At 47.1% G+C, this 19,338-nt stretch overlaps 1 protein-coding gene across 1 annotated transcript; it reads right to left on the bottom strand.

Annotated features, from left to right (window-relative positions):
* Positions 1 to 3,614: 3,614 nt before the first annotated feature.
* Positions 3,615 to 19,017, bottom strand: LOC134413761 (zinc finger protein interacting with ribonucleoprotein K-like). Its single transcript, XM_063147796.1, is given in 2 exon segments — positions 3,615 to 4,364; positions 18,982 to 19,017. Coding segments are annotated over 2 exon segments (786 nt in total).
* Positions 19,018 to 19,338: the final 321 nt, after the last annotated feature.

The following is a 19,338-nucleotide window of genomic DNA, read 5'->3' as shown; positions in this document are numbered from 1 at the left end:
CAGCTGGGTTCTGAATTTGTTCCCGTAGAAAATCCCAGTCTACAGGATGAGAAAATTCCTTCAGGGTTTAGCCTGTATTTTCCCATTCTCCACACCACTTAGGATTTTTCACGCCTGCATCTGCTTCTGGGTCAATGGTCTCACCAACTCCTCTGGATATCTCAGCCCTCATTCTAGAGAAGCTGCAGACCATATAGAGGAAGTTTGATTAAATACCAGATTAAATACCAGAAAGATGGTCTCTTTAACATTCAGGGGAAACTGAACATTCTCAAAAAGTGACATAACAGATTCAAAGGAGAAGAAGGAAAGGAAAGGCTGGAAAGCCTCATTCCCTGCTCCTCCTCTAACAAACTGGGTGCAATTACTAATAAATTCCCAAAACATACTACTGGAACTGGGATGCAGGGTAGGATGAAGAAACCGTAAACCATAAATATCATAAACTGACTCCAGTATCTTTGTAAATGCTCTATAAATCATTATCACCAAGGCCAGCACAACAACTATTCCAATCCGTGCCGCACTACCATAAAAATTATGGGTTATGGACAATAATCCTAGTGACCAGAAAGGTATTGAAACCTCAAAAAGCTCTAGAGACCAGAACCACGTGAAGGCCTCCACCCCAAGAGACATTAGGAATTCAAGCAACATGGCTACTGATTGCTTTAACTCACTAGAGAGTAAGCACAACCAACATACAATCAATAGAGCTTTTCTCCACCTTCTTGAGCCACGCATTGGGCACCAATAGATGTATTTGTCCTGGTTCAAATTTGGAAGAGAATCCCAAAGGGGCTCCAGTAGGAAAGCAGATTAAATCAGCCCCTTCCCCTAACCGGTCCTGGAGAAAATACCTCCTTGGAGAAAGGTGGAAAAAACCTGTTTATTAAACAATAAAACCTAAACAATATTAAACAATAAAACCCCTTGCCGCTCCAAAAGAGATGACAAACTGAGAAAGTCCCCTCCCTGGGTTGCAGCTCAGCTCACTCAGTCTCTGATCAGTCCCTCTGGTGCTGGAAGTGTCGCAGGCCAGGCCTGGCCCAGTGGCCATACGTGTAGCTGCCGGTGCTCTTCTGGTGTTCAGTCCAGAGCAGGTTTGAACAGCTCCAAAGAAAAGGGAAAAAACCCCACAGTCCAGGGAACTTCTTTGTCTCCTTTGCCTCAGCTAGCTAACTAACTAAAAGCAAAAGAGAGCTCTGTCCTGCTGTCTGTACATCCACAGACAACACAGTCCAGAGCAGGAATGTGGAGGAGTGAGTGCAGTATCTGAAAAAAACCTGCCGCTTCTTCTCTCCCCCCTTCACTCTCTGGAACAAGTCTTAAAGGTGTAAAACTTATTATTCAGCATAAACAGAATGAGACAATTGGGGATAAAAGCATCATTTAGTCAACCCAGGACACCCACCCATTACTTACTTTTTTCTTACTTTCCCAAGCTTGCTGACAAACTTGCTGAGTCCTGATGACTCTTCTTCTTGTATCAATTTCAAGGATATACCAACCCCATTTCTGAATATGTCCATTATTCATTGTTTGTGCATGTGTCCATTGTCCATTAGTACAAGCAGGCTGGATTGTGCTTCGGCTGAATATGACCATTGTCTAACAAAAACTCCTCAATCTGCAAAAAACTCTCAATATGTAACCATACTGAGATGACTGGAACCACAGAGGAACAACCAGGACCATGCTGAGGAGAACTGGGACACACTGGGGGTAACTGGGAGTGAGTGAGACCATGCTGGGAGGGACTGTGATCATATGGGGAGTGACTGGGACTATACCAGGAACAACTGAGTTCAATTGGGACCATACTGGGAGTGTCTGTAACCATAGGGGAGTGATGGAAGCACACTGGGAACAGCTGGGCCCATGCTGGGACCAACTGGGATCACTCTGAGAGGGACTGGAATCATGGAGGGATTGACTGGGAGCAACTGGAATGATGATGAAAGCAACTGGGAAGAAATGGGAGTGACTGGGAACAAGCTGGAAGCAACTGGGATAAACTAGGAGAGACAGGGAGACGCTGGGATCATACTGGAGGCTACTGGGGTTATGCTGGCATTGACAGGGAGCAACTGGGATAACACTGGGGGCACTGAAATCGTACTGGGAGTGTCTGAGAGCAACTGGGATTAGACCGCAAGTGACTGGGATCATACTGGGAGTGGCTACAATCATACTGGGATCAGAGTGGGTGTGATTGGACCCTGACTGAGGGTTACTGGGAGCTACCAGGCCCATGCTGGGGGACATAATTAGAGGAACTGAGAGCAACTGGGATAAAACAGGGGGCAAGTGAACCACCCTAAGGTAACTGGGAGTGCCTGGCAATGACTATGAGAATGTCCAGGGCAACTGGGATATACTGGGAGTGTCTGAGGCCATATGGGTGGTGACTGGGACTGGACTAGGAGCCACTGGGAATGTGCTGGGAAAACTGGGAACACACTGGGGGCAAGTGGGAAGGACTAGGAACCTGGTGGGAGAGACTGGGATCATACTGGGAGTGCCTGGGACTATGCTAGGGACAACTGGGAGAACTGGGAACACGCAGGATGAAATTGGGAAGAACTGGGACTGTGCTGTGATCAAATTGTATCATCATAGGGAATGACTGGGAGGGACTGGGCTCATACTGGGAGCAGCCACTGCTGGCTCTGGGACCCTCCAAAAACACCTCCTGGGGACCCCGGATGTCCCCCCGAGGGCCATCTGCAGATCGGCTTTGGAGCCCTGCCAGCTCCAAACTTCCCCTGAATAAAACCCCAAACCCAGGCACCCCCCAGCAGGTTTGGGCCGAGCTCCCCCTTCTCCGGGCACCTGTGGGATGGGGGGGTGATGCTCCCGGGGCTGCGGCGACTCCAGGGTTCCCTCTCCCCTTCTCCAGCTGCTTCTGCTGCCGCTCAGCCTCTTCCTCCCTCCCTCCCCATTCCCGAAGGTCGAACTGTGAGGGCAAAGGGTGCAGGGAAAGGGTGGGAACTGTGAGGGGAAAGGGGCAGGCTCAGGCCAAGGGCAGCAACTGTGAGGGGGCACTCTGGGAGGCGGCACTCTGAAAACAGAACTGCAATGGACTGAACATGAACGGGAGAGAAAGCAATAAATCTGAGAGTTTTATTTGCTATCAAATACATCCCACACACCCAGCCCCACACAACCCCCATCCAATCGCTCCTACGCTCCCATCCTATCCTATCGCTCCCAAATTGGGATCCCATTTCTCCCATCTCCTTCCAACCCCATCTCACCCTGGTACCTGTGGAATGGAGTGAGTTTGGCATAGGATTGAGATTTTGAGGTGGGAACAAGCAATTTAAGGTAGGATTGAGCCCTTTTGTGTTAAGATTGAGCTGTTTTCAGTATGATTTGAGTGGTTTTGAGGTGAAAGATCGATCCCTCTTCACTTTTGGACTGCAAAGAGATGGAAAAGACAAGAAAATTAAGGCAAAACCAAAAGAATAAGAAGCCAGGTGTGTTCCCAACATGGATCACAGGGAATGTGGGTCACCAGGGCTGTGCCCAAAGTGCCTCCTCCAGTGGGGGATGGAGCTGGAGCAGAGCACGAAGCTCTTCCTGCACTCGGGGGACTCGCAGAGCTTCCCTTACCGGTGGCTGTATTGGTGTCGGGTCAAATGAGAGCTCTGTGAGAAGCTCTTCCCACATTCTCCACACTTGTAGGGTCTCTCCCCTGTGTGGATGCACTGGTGGGTGATGAGTTGGCACTTGTACTTATATCCCTTCCCACACTCAGGGCAGAAGAAGGGCCTCTCCTCTGTGTGACTCAGATTGTGCAGGAGGAGATGGGAGTTGAACCGAAATCTGTTCCCACACTCAGAACACTCATAAGGCCTCTCCCTAGTGTGGATCTTTTGGTGCCTGATCAGGGTGTCATGGTCCCTAAAGCTCTTCCCACATTCCCCACACTCGTAGGGTCATTCCCCAGTGTGGATCCTCTGGTGCTTGATCAGGTCAGAGCTCCCCCTGAAGCTCTTCCCACACTCCCCACATTTGTAGGGCCGTTCTCCAGTGTGGATCCCCCAGTGCTTGATCAGGTCACAGCTCCACTTGAAGCTCTTCCCACACTCCCCACACTCATGGGGCCGTTCTCCAGTGTGGGTTCTCTGGTGGCTGATCAGGCTGGAGCTCTGCCTGAAGCTCTGTCCACACTCCCCACACTCGTAGGGCCTCTCCCCAGTATGGGTCCTCTGGTGGCTGGTCAGGTGGGAGCTCCGGCTGAAGCTCATCCCACACTCTCCACACTCGTAGGGCCGTTCCCCAGTGTGGGTCCTCTGGTGCTCGATGAGCTTGTAGTTCCACCTGAAGCTCTTCCCACACTCCACACATGTGTGGGGCTTCTCCCCATCCTGGAGCTGCTCAGGGATCACCAGCTCCGAGCTCTGGCTTGATCTCTGGCCACCTTCCCAGTCCAGGCTGCCTCTTTCCTCCTCAGATCCCTGCCATCTGCGTTTGCAGCCCCTCCTCGTGTGGCATCTCCAGGGCTTTTCTGCCCCGTTGGCTTCCTGCACCATGGAGCCGCTCAAAACGGCCTCTTCCACCAGGTTCTGCTGCGGGCATTTGTCCTCCCTGCTCTCCATGCTCAGCTCCTGCTCTGGGGGAGGAAGGACAAGGACAGGATGGGATTTGCCTCCGTGCCACAGGCAAGGGCAAGGAGATCCCCCCAGGGCTGTGCTGCAGCCAGGGCCATACTGGGCTGGGCTACGGAGCAGCACAGAGGGGAAAGGGGCACTGACCTCCTCCTCATCTGCCTCAGTGCCCCAGGGCATCTTCCTCAAAGACTCCCAGGGGTTGGCAATGGGAAATCCTGGTTTGGGGAAAACAAGGGATGAGCATGTTGAGTTTGAAGGTCCCTCTGCCCAAGTCCATCTCTACAAGTCACCGGCCATCTGTGCTTCATGAAAACCTCCCAAACACCAAGATTCAGCCCTGGAAAAGCGTCCCAGGAGTTCCCTGTCCCTGGTCCCTCCCCTCGGGTGTTCAGGGGTTCCCCCCTGTCCCAGCTGCATGGGGTCACGCTTGGATTGGGGGTCCCCCTTCTCCTCGGTGCCCGCTCTGCCCAGGCTGCTGGCAGTCCCAGCAATCCCAAAAGCTTCCCCCTCTTTGCTCTCCCCATTTCGGGATGCCGGGGCTCTTTGGGCTCCCGGACTCCCTTCTCCCCTCATTCTCTGCTCTGGGCTGCAGTGGCTCCAAGGAGTCCCCCCTGCCCCTCTCCAGGCTTTTGAGGCTCCCACCCATGGTGGCGCTCCCCCCTCTGTGGGCTCCCCACTTTGGGCTCCTGGGGGACACAGGGCTCTGCTCCTCCAGGCTGCCTCTGCCGGCAGCCGCCATCAACACCCCCCGATGTTCCCCCAAGGGGCCTTTTCCGCTCAGCCTTGGACTGCTTCATTCTCCAAACATCCCCCCAAAAACCCAACTGGGAGCAACTGGGAGTGACTGGGAACATGCTGGAGGGAACTGGGCTATACTGGGACAATACTGGGAGGGACTGGAACAAATGAGGGTGAAAGAGAGCAACTGGAACCATGTGGAGCACAACTGGTTCTTACTGGCAGGGACTGGGAGCACAGTGGGGCTATCTTTGGATCATACTGGGAGGGACTGGACTAATATAAGAAAACCCTCAAAAACCCCAGAGAATCACCAAAAATCCCAGTGGAACTCACCAAAATTTTAAAAAACTCCCAAAAATTTCAATAAATCCCCCCCAAAAACCCAACAAATCACCCCAAATCCAAAACACCCCAAATCAACAAAACCCCCCAAAATCACATAAGCATCTCTAAACCAAATAATTCTCCCAAAAACCCCCAATAATTCCCCTCAAAATCCCAACAAAATCCCCAAAAGCTCAAAAAAACCACCCTGAAATTCCCAAACAGCCTCACAAAACCCCAAAATGCCCCCAAATCCCCCCAGAACCCCCCAGACTCAGTGGGGCTGTCCTGGATCAGGGGGCACTGGCCGGTGGAACAGGAGCCACTTCAGGAGGCCCTCAGAGCTTTTTGGGGAGGGGGCACCATGGGAGATCCCCCCAAAATCCGGGGGGGGGGGGGGAAGGAACCTCTGCTGTGCCCCTGCCCCCCAAAACCCCCAGACCTCGGTTCAGGGTGGGCCTGGGACCCCCCTGGGACCCCCAATTCTCCCTCGAGACCTCTCCAGGAACCCCAAACCCCCCAGAGCCCCCCAGGGTTGGCCTAGAATCACCCTGGACCCCCAAACCCTCCCCAAGACCTCCAAAACATCCCAGGACTCTCAGACCCCCCCACTTCCCTCCAAAATTCACTCCAGAGCTACCGGAAATCCCCTTTGAAAACTGCATGTACTTTTCGATTGGCTTTTTGCAAATATTAAAATGAATATTATATGTGTTGTGTTAGAAAGAAATGCTGTATTAATTCTCTTAAGTACTGTGTCAAATATAGTTTTAGGTTATAAAAATTGTTAAAATAGAAACGATGCTATGTAAGATGCTTTGTTTAACAGAAAGGGCTTGCAGCGAGATAGCAGCCACAGGACACCTAAATCTTTCAGGGAAAAGGAATTTATTGCCTTCTTATCAGAAGAAAGGAACTTCTTCCCGCCTTGGAGGCGCTGTTAGGATTAGAAGGAAGAAGTTGACAATGACCAGACAGAATCCTGTGTTTGAATGGAATTTATGCATCAGGTATGAAGTGAATGAATATGCAACGGGCTATTGTTCCTAATGGTTAATCCTTTGTTAGCAGGGGTCCTTTTTTGGGCTCATCATGCCCAGAAAAGGTACCTAGACATCTGTAATTCTTTGTTTTTATTATCTCATATTGTCTTAATTCAATTTGTCCAAATTGTTATTACTCTAATTGTGTTACTATTTTTATAACCATCTTATTACTATTAAACTTTTAAAATTTTTAAAAACAAGTGATTGGTGTTTTTCACACACACATAACTATAAATCTACAAAACTTCTCTTAACATATATTTAATATTCACTCTTCAATTGTGAGACCCAACCATCCATCTCATTATTCATCTACAGCATCATTTTCTAATGTTGTTGACTTTCTCAGCTTCTGTTAATACTTGTGATTTTATTACAGAATGTTCTTGTATGGGATTTTGCAAGATTCTGTCATCAGATTTCTGTTTTGTTCTTGGATTTCTTAGTGCTGGGTCAGAACTGAATGCAGCATTTTGGGAGGGAAGCTGTCAGCCTCACTGGGGCCAGGACTTGTGGGGCTCTGAGGGGCTCCTGGTGTGAGAATCCCCAATCACTTGTGTTGAAATTTTAAAAGTTAATAGTAATAAAATGGTTATAAAATAGTAATAAAAATTAGAGCAATAAGAATTTGGACAGAGTTAAGACAATAAAGACAATAAAAAGCAAAGAATTACTGACATTTGGATGCTTTCCTCTTGAAAGCATGGCATGATAACAAAGAATTAACCCTTAAAAGCAACAGCCTGTTGCATATTAAAATATCTCATACGTGATGCAAACATTCCTTTCAAACTAGGGATTTTTCTGTTTATTGTCAACTTCTCCCCCTTCATCTTGTAAATCGTGGTTTGGCTCCACAGAGTCTGAAAGGAGGTAGAAAAGCCTGGTTCTTCCTGATAAGGAGGCAATAATTCTTCTCTCTGGGATTTTGGGTGTCTTGTTGCTGTTATTTCTGTGCAAAGAATTTCTTTATTATCTTTTCTTTGAGCCAGTTAAAAGTATCTTACATGGCATGGTTTCTATTTTAATATTATGTTGTAGCCTAAAACTATATTTACCACACTACTTAAAAAATACAGTACTACTAATTAATACAATATAACATGTATATTATTCCTTCTAATATATGTGAAGAGCCAATCATGTAATATGTATTTTTCAGGCAGGGAGCTATTCTTGTTGCTATTACTTTTAATATATATTTTTTAAATTAAATAATTTCTTTTTAAATAATTAGGAGCAACCCTTCCATGCCTGTTCACAGCCAGGTCTAGGGTGAAAGGAGGTGGAAGTTGGTGCAAAGCAGCTGTAACAGGATCCAGTGGGCAAGTGTCATGTCACAGACAGTGAGGCAGGGCCCAGGTGGCCACTGAGACAAAGGGCTGGGGCTGGAGGGGATGGGCAGAATTGTCCATCCCATGTTGAGGAGCTGTTTTTCCACTGGGCATGGTCTCCTTAGCATACCCTGGATCAGTGCCAGCTGCACAGTGCTGTTATCACCTCTTCAGAGTGGGCATTGCAGCCTTCATCTCCAGCCCTTAACCCTCTCTAATGAGCTGTACAACGGCTGAGGACTTGACAAAGGGGAAGGTTGTAAGAGCCTAAATGAGAGATGCGGGACTCCAGGCGGCTCTCCAAAATGCAGTTTATTGTATACAAACTGCAGTTTATTCCATCCCAGAGGTTACAGCAGTCCAGGGTCGTGAGTGACAGAGCCTGTGCCTACAGCTGTCAGCTCCAGCTGCACACAAGACTGGACACCCTTTAATTTTGGTTACAATGCATTATATACTTTTCTTTGCTGAGCATAAAGATTTCTTTCACTAACTGGAGAGCTTAATTGGATAATCCTTAAATGATGAAATACATAACAGACTGAAAGAGCGCTATGAAGCCAAGTGTCATTATTTTGTCCTGTGATATGGTGTGAGTATTGAAATCTCAGATTTTAGGGTGCAGGTAAAATTACAGGACTCTCCCAGGGAGCCTGTCTTCCTTTATTTGCAGTATACGAATAATTTAATACAGCACAACCAATCTATACCTTAACTTTTACCTATAGCCTAACTACTATGTCGTATCATATGATATTATAACTACTATATCAATAATATCATACCATATCATATCATATCATATCATATATCATATATCATATCATACCATATCATATAATATATCATATCATAATGATACCTATATCATAACTATTATAATTACCATATTCACGGTACTATTCTCCAATCACTAAAAGTTAGTACATTACAGTTAAAGCTAGAAGTTGTTTTTCAGTTTCCTTGCAATGGAAAGTTCTAAGACCTTTTTTCTACTTGCCATGTGTCTTGTTTGCCTGTGATATCCTTCTGCTTGGTAAAAGCATCTTCTTGTTTGAGGTGGGTTTATCCTTTGCTCTAGGCCATAAAAACCCCTTCTAACTAACACACCCTTCGCCTCCTTGGTTATCCAGTGAGACTGGCTCAGCAATTCTTTTCTACTCTATCAAAACTTGCTTCCATCTCTATTCCATTCTCAGGTTGGACATTCAGAGATCTTTCCGCCAAGCACACATATCTGTGAGACTTTCTTGTCAAACTTTCATCCTTCCCAACAGGGAGTCTGTGGTGTTGTGAGGTTCCCAGGACGAGGTGAGAGAAAAGAATTTCACTCCATGTTCTCAGAAGGCTGATTATATTATATTATATTATATTATATTATATTATATTATATTATATTATATTATATTATATTATATTATATTATATTATATTATATTATATTATATTATATTATATTATATTACATTACATTACATTACATTACATTACATTACATTACATTACATTACATTACATTATATTATTACATTACATTACATTGCATTATACTAAAACTATGCTAAAGAAAAAGGAAGGCTAAATCAGAAGGCTAGAAAGGAATGAATAATAAAAATCCGTGACTCCACAGAGAGTCCAACACAGCTGGCTGTGATTGGTCATTAAGAAAACACAATTCACATGGAACCAATGGAAGACTCACCTACCACATTCTAAAGCAGCAGAACACAAGGAGAACCAGTGAGATAATTATTATTTACATTTTTCTCTGAGGCTTCTCAACTTCCCAGGAGAAGAAATCCTGGCTGTGAAAAATGCATTGTTGTGGTGTGCTGTAATGTCCCATTTTGGCCTTCCAGGTCACTTTCCCAGGTGTGCCTATACATCACTCCCTTCCCCCTTGCCCCCATGCTGAGTGAGTCCTGTCAATCAGGCTTAACATTCCAGCAAGGCATCGTGTGGTTGGTCAAGTTCAAAGGATGCCCCTATGCCCAGAGGTCATTGGCCTTTCTGGGTGCCATCTTCCCCTGAGACCCTGCCCCTCTCACCTGGTTGGTGGCTCTCCTGTACCTCCCCTCCCCCTGTCCCTGAGCTTAAAAGGTAAATGAGACCATGCGGTCAGGGTTCTGTTGGAGCAGTTCCTCACGTTCAGACCTCTGTAACCATGGAATAAACCTCTGGACATTAAACCCTCCAGCACAATCCTCTCCTTTTTCTCTTCACCATCGCCTGAAGCTACTCCTCCTGAGGTAAATGGGGTTCCTAACAAGCCTGGACTTGTTCAGTGCCCAGCTGCAACCACCAGCAAGCCAAGGTATCTCTGGGGTGATACACCGCAGTTGCTGCCTTTGGCCCAGCAGCGAGGATCAGACTGGTCCAGGCACAATCTAACTGGTAATATTGGGAGCTTTTTTCCAATATTTGGCATCCCTGGGTGGGCAAGTGACTCTGCAGCCTGAGTCGGACCTGCAGTACCTCGGAGATGCTTCTGGCAGCCGTGCATCCAGCTGAAAGGGGCTTTGGTTGCAACGCCCTCAGCTAGAGACTTTGGGAATATTCCCAGAAGAAGTTTCGTGGACTGTTCGGCGCTTCTGGAAAGCCCAGCTCCTTTCTGGTGAGCAGATTTTCCAGAGGGAGGACAGGGTAGCCTCTCTCGCCCACAGAGAGGTCCTGTCCCGGTGAAGAGACCTGCCTGTACCCAGCCAGCTACAGCTTCCATTTCGGGTGAGTATCTCTGCTCTCGTTAGAGTAGGAGCTCAAAAACAGACTCTGCTGTGAGTTCTGTTCCTTTTTGCCTTTGCATTTTTGGCTGCGCAGCCCCACAGATGGGAATTCAATGCGTTCTCGCTTTTAGCTTTCTGCTGCGTGTTTTGCTGTCTTTTGGAATTCACGCGGGAGCTCTCTGCCCTTCCTCTCGGCTCTGCAGGCTCGGCTCTCTCCACGTGGTCGGGAGATCTTTCTCTCTCTCTCTGTGCGGGGGAGGGGGGGCTCTCGGCTCTCTTGCCGCGGGGGACTCTTTCTCTCTCTCTGCGGGGAGGCGGGGGGGGGGCCCCGGTTTCAGCTTGCCACTTGGTGTGGCTGCTCTCTCTGCTCCGCGGGGGGGCTGCATTCCACGGCGGGGGAGGCTTTGTTTCTGCCTCAGCTCGGAAGGGTGTGCCCTGCTGCTGCTGCCCGGGAAATTTAAAAGCAGTATATACAGCTGCATTGTGAAGCTTTTTTCGGCTCGTTATCGCTTTCCATCTGTGGTTTTTTTTTAAATTGGTAGCTGATTTTAGCTTTGTTTTTGGTCAGGTGGGATTTAGTACTTTGCTTTTTACATCTAACATGGGTTTGAAACTCACCATTTTACAAAAAAGAGTGTTTTATAACATTGTTAGCATTTTAGACAGTGGTAATGTGAAGTTCTCAAAGGGAAAATTGAAACAGTTTATAAGATGGCTTTTCCTCCACTTCCCACAAATCTCCCCTGAAGAAATCCACAGTATTCAATTCTGGGATAAAGTTGGAAATGAATTGATAACCTTATGACAATCTAGCAATGCACCCTCACCTAAATTTGTGTTTTGGAGTTTACAAATTCGAACAGCATTGCTCAAACAAAAGGAAATGGAGAAAAAGCCAAATGTAAAGCCATGTACCTCTGCTCTCCCTGTTTCTCCCTTTCCTAGCTCTAAAACCCCTAAACCTCTTTGCCCAAAATTTGGTATTTTAAACAGATCAAACTCATTGGGAAGTCGACGCCCAAAGTCTGTTGAAATGCTTGATTTGCCCTGTCCACAAGGCCCTGGACAGGCTGCATGGAACCTTTCCCAATCCCCTATGTCCCCTCCTCTGAAACCCACAGCACGTGTTAGCTTTCCAGAGAGCAGTGATGCCCAGAATGGCCCCCAGTCCCTAGGGGGTCCACAAGATGGTGGATGCCACGTGGCATCTTCCCAAACCTGGTCTTCTTCTTCCTAAAATCCTCTTAAGCATCCCGAAACTCCAGCCCCATCCCCCTCTCCTCCTGTTCCTCGTGATACCTTTCCCCCTTCCCCTCCCTTTCCTGCAATACCCTCAGCTCCACCCCTCTACTCCTCCCAGGGGGCGTCTGCTGACGTGATGTCACCAGGTGTCCCCGCCCCCTGCTTGCCCCTTGACCCCGCCCCTTGTTCCCACAGTGTCCCCGCCCCCTGCCGGCCCCCTGTCCACACCCCCTCCCCGGGTTCCCACGGTGGGGACACACTCACTGCCTGTCCCCAAACCTGTATCTGTGATCCCAATGCTTCCAATTCAAGGGATACAGAGCAGGGAACAGCAGATTCAATGCATAGTCCCATGTTGTCACTGGCTCCTGTTACCTTTCAGCCTGCAGCTCAGGGGGGAGCAACTCCAACTGCTAATTGGAGTTCTTTTGGATGACAATTGATTAAAGAGATCTGTAAATCTCATAAAGAATATGGTCCACACAGTCCATATTTCCGTGGCCTTTTAAATTCTGAATTGAGTAGGACTGTAGTGATTCCACATGATTTAAAACAGCTTTTTTCCTGTCTCATCACCTCCATGGAATTCAAATTATGGGGAATAGCATGGAAACAAATGCTGAATGATGCTCTCCCAGGCTTGCATGCTGATCCAAACACAGCCAAAGACAACAGTGGTAACTCTATCACCATTGAGCACCTCTGTGGTGAGGGCCAATGGTCTTCTCCCTCAATCCAAGCTACTGCAATTCCTGCAGAAACACTCGAGAAAGTAAAAGAAGCAGCTGAAAAAGCATTCTTTTCCCTACAACCTGAGAGGCTTTTTGAACCCTATAGTAAAATTAAACAGCTACCATCAGAGCCTTTTTTGAAATTTGTAGAAAGGTTAACTAGAGCTATTGAAATACAAGTTAAAAAAGAGCATGCTAGAGAAGCAATTTTAGAGGAAATGGCATTTACAAATGCAAATAAACAGTGTCAAGCAGCAATCCTGAGCCTTCCTATCGAATCTACCCCTACGTTAAAGGACATGCTTCTAGTGTGTAACAGGAAAGTGCCTCTGATAAGTGTGTGACTGAAGACACCAGACCAAGGCTGCTGCCAAGACCACCTCAGCGTGTCGCCGTTGCCAGTCCTGCACCTTTCCCCTCAGCACAGCAGTACCCTGGGCAGCAGCGGAGACCAGCAATGGCTGAGCCCACAAAACCATGCCTGCTTTGTAAGAACCTAGGGCACTGGAGTAACCAGTGCCCCTTGAAAAGGGAATTTGATGAATTTAGAAATGGCAGGGGAGGAGAACTACAAGCCCTCCCTGGGGGTCAACAACAACAAAAAAACTGAAAAGAGAGCGCCGGCCTGCCAGGCGCGCAGACACAAAAAGAGCAGGCCAAGGGAATAAGGGTAGCAAAACAAATCAAGCGCTCGATAATATTAATGTTTGTGTAAGTGAAGCAGGTGCTTCAAAGACTGTGTATGATTTAAGTGATCCTATGTTAACCACGTCTTCTGTCAATGAGCCTTACAGGTTGCAGCTGACTGAGTCACTCCATCTGGAGGACACTGATTGGCATTTTGTGTCTGTAAATCCTGAACAGAAAGGTACTTGGAACCAGATTCGTTGTAAGTACATTGTCATTGGAGACACCAAACACACACCACAAGAGATCAGAATTGCTCCAGGAATGACAACATCAGATCCTGAGCAATTCGTTCTCGGCCTGCATTGTTTCCACCCACCCCTGTTTCTTCCCAAGGGACAAATTGTTGCACAAGCTATCCCTGTGCCATCTTTACCTGAAAATATCAAAAAACAAGGGCCCACAGTCGCCTGAGTACAAGTTATTGGGAAAGACAAACCCAAATTATGGTGTAATGTCAGTGGGGGTGGGGAGTCTAAACGCATTGAGATGCTTGTAGACACAGGTGCAGACTGCACAGTGATTCCAGTACAAGACTGGCCAGCACATTGGCCTTTGCAAAATGTTGCCAGTCATCTTCGAGGTGTAGGAGGCCTGCAATTGGCAAGACAATCCAAAAGCATTATTCAATTTGAGGGACCAAACGGACAATTGGCAAATATCCGTCCATTTGTGTTGGATTATTCGGAACCTTTGTTAGGGAGAGATTTAATGGCCCAGTGGGGTGTCACAATTGATATTCCAGACTCTCCACAGCATATTTGTACAGCAGTCATTGAACAACAGCGCCCCACCCAAAAACTGAAGTGGAAAACAGACAAACCAGTTGATGTGAAACAGTGGCCGCTCAGTAAACAAAAAATAAAGGTGCTTGAGGAACTAGTGGAAGAGCAACTAAAAAAGGGCCACATTGTGGAGACCATGTCCCCATGGAACTCTCCAGTGTTTGTCATCCAAAAAGCTGACAAAAAGAGATGGCGGCTCCTCTGTGACCTCCGACAAATTAATAATGTAATTGAAGACATGGGTTCTCCCCAACCTGGTATGCCATCCCCAACAATGCTTCCCCAAGATTGGAAATTAGCTGTTATTGATATTAAAGATTGTTTTTTCCAAATCCCCTTGCACCGTGACGATGCACCGCGTTTTGCATTCTCAGTTCCTTCTATTAATATGGAATCCCCTATGAAAAGGTACCATTGGACCGTTCTTCCTCAGGGCCTGAAGGTATCGCCAGCTATCTGCCAGTGGTATGTGTCTTCCCTGCTTTCCCCAGTACGTGCAGCCACAGAGAAGGCCATCATCTATCATTATATGGATGATATCCTTGTGTGTGCCCCCAATGATGATTTACTCACACATGCGCTTGACCTAACGATCGATGCATTGATTGTTGCAGGGTTCGAGCTCCAGGAAAATAAAATTCAAAAGATGCCACCTTGGAAGTATTTGGGCTTAGAAATTGGAAATAGGACCATTGTTCCTCAAAAACTAGAAATCAATCCAAGGATCAAGACCCTTGCGGATGTCCACAAGTTGTGTGGGTCTTTGAATTGGGTAAGACCATGGCTCGGTCTGACTAATGAAGACCTTGCCCCTCTTTTCAATTTATTGAAAGGGGGAGAGGACCCAGGTGTTCCTAGGTCTATTACCCCAGAGGCACGGAAAGCTCTAGAAAAGGTTCAGATTGCAATGTCCACAAGACAGGCCAACTGATGCCAGCCTGACCTGCCATTCAAATTTATCATCCTAGGTAAGTTGCCACACCTCCATGGAATTATTTTCCAGTGGGAGGAAAAACAAACACCGAAGGCAAAGAACACACCAAAAAAGGACCGGGACCAGAGGGACCCTCTCTTGATCATAGAATGGGTTTTCCTCCGTCACAAAAGGTCCAAGAGACTGACAAAGCCTCAGGAGCTGGTAGCGGAACTGATCCAAAAAGCAAGGACCCGGATCAGGGAGTTAGCAGGATGTGATTTTAAGTGCATTCACATTCCAGTTGAGTTAAAATCAGGTCAAAATACTAGAAAAATACTGGAAAAATTGTTTCAAGAAAATGAAGTGTTGCAGTTTGCTCTGGATTCCTACTCAGGACAAATTTCGGTAGCGCGGCCCGCTCACAAATTGTTCGAACAAGATGTTCAATTTACCTTAAAATTAAGAAGTGCTCTTAGTAGGAGACCTTTAAAAAGGGCTCTAACTGTCTTCACAGATGCATCCGGGAGGTCCCACAAGTCCGTTATGACTTGGAAGGATCCTCAAACCCAGCAGTGGGAGACAGACATTGCTGAGGTGGAAGGTTCACCTCAGGTTGCTGAATTGGCTGCGGTTGTTAGGGCCTTTGAAAGGTTCTCAGAGCCATTTAATCTGATTACAGACTCTGCATACATGGCAGGAGTAGTATCCAGGGCAGATCAAGCAATACTGCAAGATGTGTCTAACATCGCACTTTTCGAATTGCTCTCAAAACTGGTAAAGTTAGTCACTCACCAAGAGCAACCCTTTTATGTGATGCATGTCAGGTCACACACTGACTTGCCAGGGTTTATCGCTGAAGGCAACAGAAGGGCAGATGCTCTTGCTGCACCTGCAGTGATGGCCACTCTCCCAAATATTTTTGAACAGGCAAAAATCAGCCACCAGCTTTTCCACCAAAATGCACCTGGCCTGGTTCGTCAGTTTAACATCACTCGAGAACAGGCCAAAGCGATTGTGGCCACGTGCCCAAATTGCCAACAACATGCACTCCCTACAGTGAGTACGGGAGCAAACCCAAGGGGACTGAACAGTTGTGAACTGTGGCAAACAGATGTAACACACATACAGTCTTTTGGATGGCAGAAATATGTTCATGTTAGTGTAGATACCATTTCTGGAGCGGTCTATGCCTCTGCCCACACAGGAGAATCATCTATCGATGCTGTTAAGCACCTCTTACAGGCTTTTTCTTTCATGGGCATCCCCAAGGAGCTGAAAACTGATAATGGGCCTGCTTATAAATCCAAGGAATTCGGGAGCTTCCTGCAGCAATGGGGAGTAGAGCACAAAACTGGCATCCCCTACTCCCCTACAGGTCAAGCCATTGTAGAAAGAACTCACCGTGATATTAAAAGGGTCCTGGACCAGCAACAACAGGTTCTGAAGGTGGAACCACCCCACATCAGGTTATCCAGGGCGCTATTCACAATCAATTTTCTGAATTGTTCTTTTGACAGCCTGAACCCACGCATCCTATGCCACTTTGGGGGGAGCAATCATAGGTTAATTAAAGAAAAACCTCCAGTTTTAGTAAAGTACCCCGAGACTTGGAAAATGGTGGGACCCCACAAATTAGTTACTTGGGGACGTGGATACGCCTGTGTGTCCACCCCCTCTGGTTTAAGGTGGGTTCCTTCCAAATGGGTAAAGCCTTATGTTCCCAAGGTCTCAGAGAAATCTACAGAAGCACCCCAGTTTGCTCATGCTGCCTGGAGAAGAAAACGCCGCACGCGTTCTCTGGAGGAAATTCCATTTAAGCCTCCTATCTGGAATAGTTTATAACATATGTTTGTTTCAAGTTTAGATCCCACTGTTCGTGTGTAGCCTCGAGACGCCATGGGACCAAGCCTGCTTCTCGTCCTACTCGTGATCATCCCACCTGTGACCTCCTGCATAGTCCCTCAGCCCAAACCACATATGGATTACCTTGACAAAGGCTCCTGCACATCAACAGAGAAACTGACAACTGGCTGAATGGACTGTTCAAAGGCTGGGGACTCTCGGGCTGGTTGGGATCTATTCTGAAAACTGTGTTTTTAGTGCTGTTTATTTTAGTTATTGTAGCTGTTAGCATTGTTTTTGGACTAATCAAACGCATGGTCCTCAAGTTAATTTCAAGCTCATCTCCCCCTCCTGAGGTCTACCATTTGGAAGCCCTCAGTGCTCCAATGGATGACCTGGAAGCCTCAGTGGAAAACACTGACCCTCCTGTAGAGGAAGAACTGATTTACCAACCATGGTTTGGCAATCATTCTGCACCACAAACACAGTCCTCTTCTTTTTAAACAAAACTAGGGGGAGATGTTGTGGTGTGCTGTAATGTCCCATTTTGGCCTTCCAGGTCACTTTCCCAGGTGTGCCTATACATCACTCCCTTCCCCCTTGCCCCCATGCTGAGTGAGTCCTGTCAATCAAGCTTAACATTCCAGCAAGGCATCGTGTGGTTGGTCAAGTTCAAAGGATGCCCCTATGCCCAGAGGTCATTGGCCTTTCTGGGTGTCATCTTCCCCTGAGATCCTGCCCCTCTCACCTGGTTGGTGGCTCACCTGTACCTCCCCTCCCCCTGTCCCTGAGCTTAAAAAGGTGAATCAGACCATGCGGTCAAGGTTCTGTTGGAGCAGTTCCTCACGTTCAGACCTCTGTAACCATGGAATAAACCTCTGGACATTAAACCCTCCAGCACAATCCTCTCCTTTTTCTCTTCACCATCGCCTGAAGCTACTCCTCCTGAGGTAAATGGGGTTCCTAACAAGCCTGGACTTGTTCAGTGCCCAGCTGCAACCACCAGCAAGCCAAGGTATCTCTGGGGTGATACACCGCAGTTGCTGCCTTTGGCCCAGCAGCGAGGGTCAGACTGGCCCAGGCACAATCTAACTGGTAATATTGGGAGCCTTTTTTCCAATAATGCATGTACCTTAATATTGGCTTTTCGCAAATATTCAAATAAATATTATATGTGTTGTGTTAGAAAGTAATGCTCTATTAATTCTCTTTAGTAGTGTGTTAAATATAGTTTTAGGTTATAAAAATTGTTAAAATAGAAACTATGCTATGTAGGATTCTTTTTCTTAGGAAGGACTCACAGCAAGATAGCAGCCACAGGACACCCTAAATCTTTCAGAGAAAAAGAATTTATTGCCTGCTTATCAGAAGAAAGGAACTTCTTCCCACCTCTAAGGCGCTGTTAGGATTAGAAGGAAGAAGCTGACACTGACCAGAGGGAATCCTGTGTTTGAATGGAATTTACGCATCATGTATGACGTGTATGAATATGCAACAGGTCATTGCTTTTAAGGGTTAATCCTTTCTTAACGTGTGTTCTTTTTTGGGCTCGTGCTGCCCAGAAAAAGGTACATGGACGTCTGTAACTCTTTGTCTCTATTGTCTTATATTGTACTAATTCAAATTGTCCAAATTATTATTACCTTAATTGTATTACTATTTTTATAAGCATTATATTACTATTCAACTTTTAAAATTTTAAAAAGAAGTGATTGGCGTTTTTCACATTGGCAAAGGGATTTTTCAGAAAACATCACAGTGACACTGTCCCAGCTGCAGGATCTGCTTCCCATCAGCCCCGAGCCCAGCCTCGTGCTGAACAAAGGGGCTGGGCCAGGGTCATCTCCTGATGGGGGCTGTGCACCCCCTCTGCCCCCTCCCTAAACTCCCTCTGGGGAGCAGGAGCTGGGGTAGGAGAGCCCTGTGAGGAGGGACAAGGGGGTGACACTGGCATAAGGGGACACACACAGCCCCTGGGGACCCCTCCTCACCTTCTCCTGCAGCACCAGGAGGATGAACCCCAACATGGAGCCACAGAGCCCTGGCAGCATCTTGGGGGGTGGGGTCTGGTGTCTGCTTTGGGGGGTCAAATCTGCCCTAAAACCCCTCCCAGACCCCCCAAACCACCCCACAGCTCCTGGCCAGGACTCCCCCAAAGCACTCCATCTGTGGTGGTGTTTGAGGGTCCCCAGGACGAGGGAAGAGATGAGAATATTGACTCCATGTTTCAGAAGGCTGATTTATTATTTTATGATACATAAGAAAATGATATATTAAAGCTACACTAAAGAAAGAGAAAGGAGACATCAGAAGGCTGGCAAAGAAAGCAATAAAATCTTGTGATTGCT

The sequence above is a fragment of the Melospiza melodia genome, unplaced genomic scaffold (assembly GCF_035770615.1).
Source record: "Melospiza melodia melodia isolate bMelMel2 unplaced genomic scaffold, bMelMel2.pri scaffold_51, whole genome shotgun sequence".
NCBI classification, from domain to species: Eukaryota; Metazoa; Chordata; class Aves; order Passeriformes; family Passerellidae; genus Melospiza; species Melospiza melodia.
The sequence above is the reverse complement of the archived record's forward strand: the minus strand, read 5'-3'. Positions and strand labels throughout refer to the sequence as shown.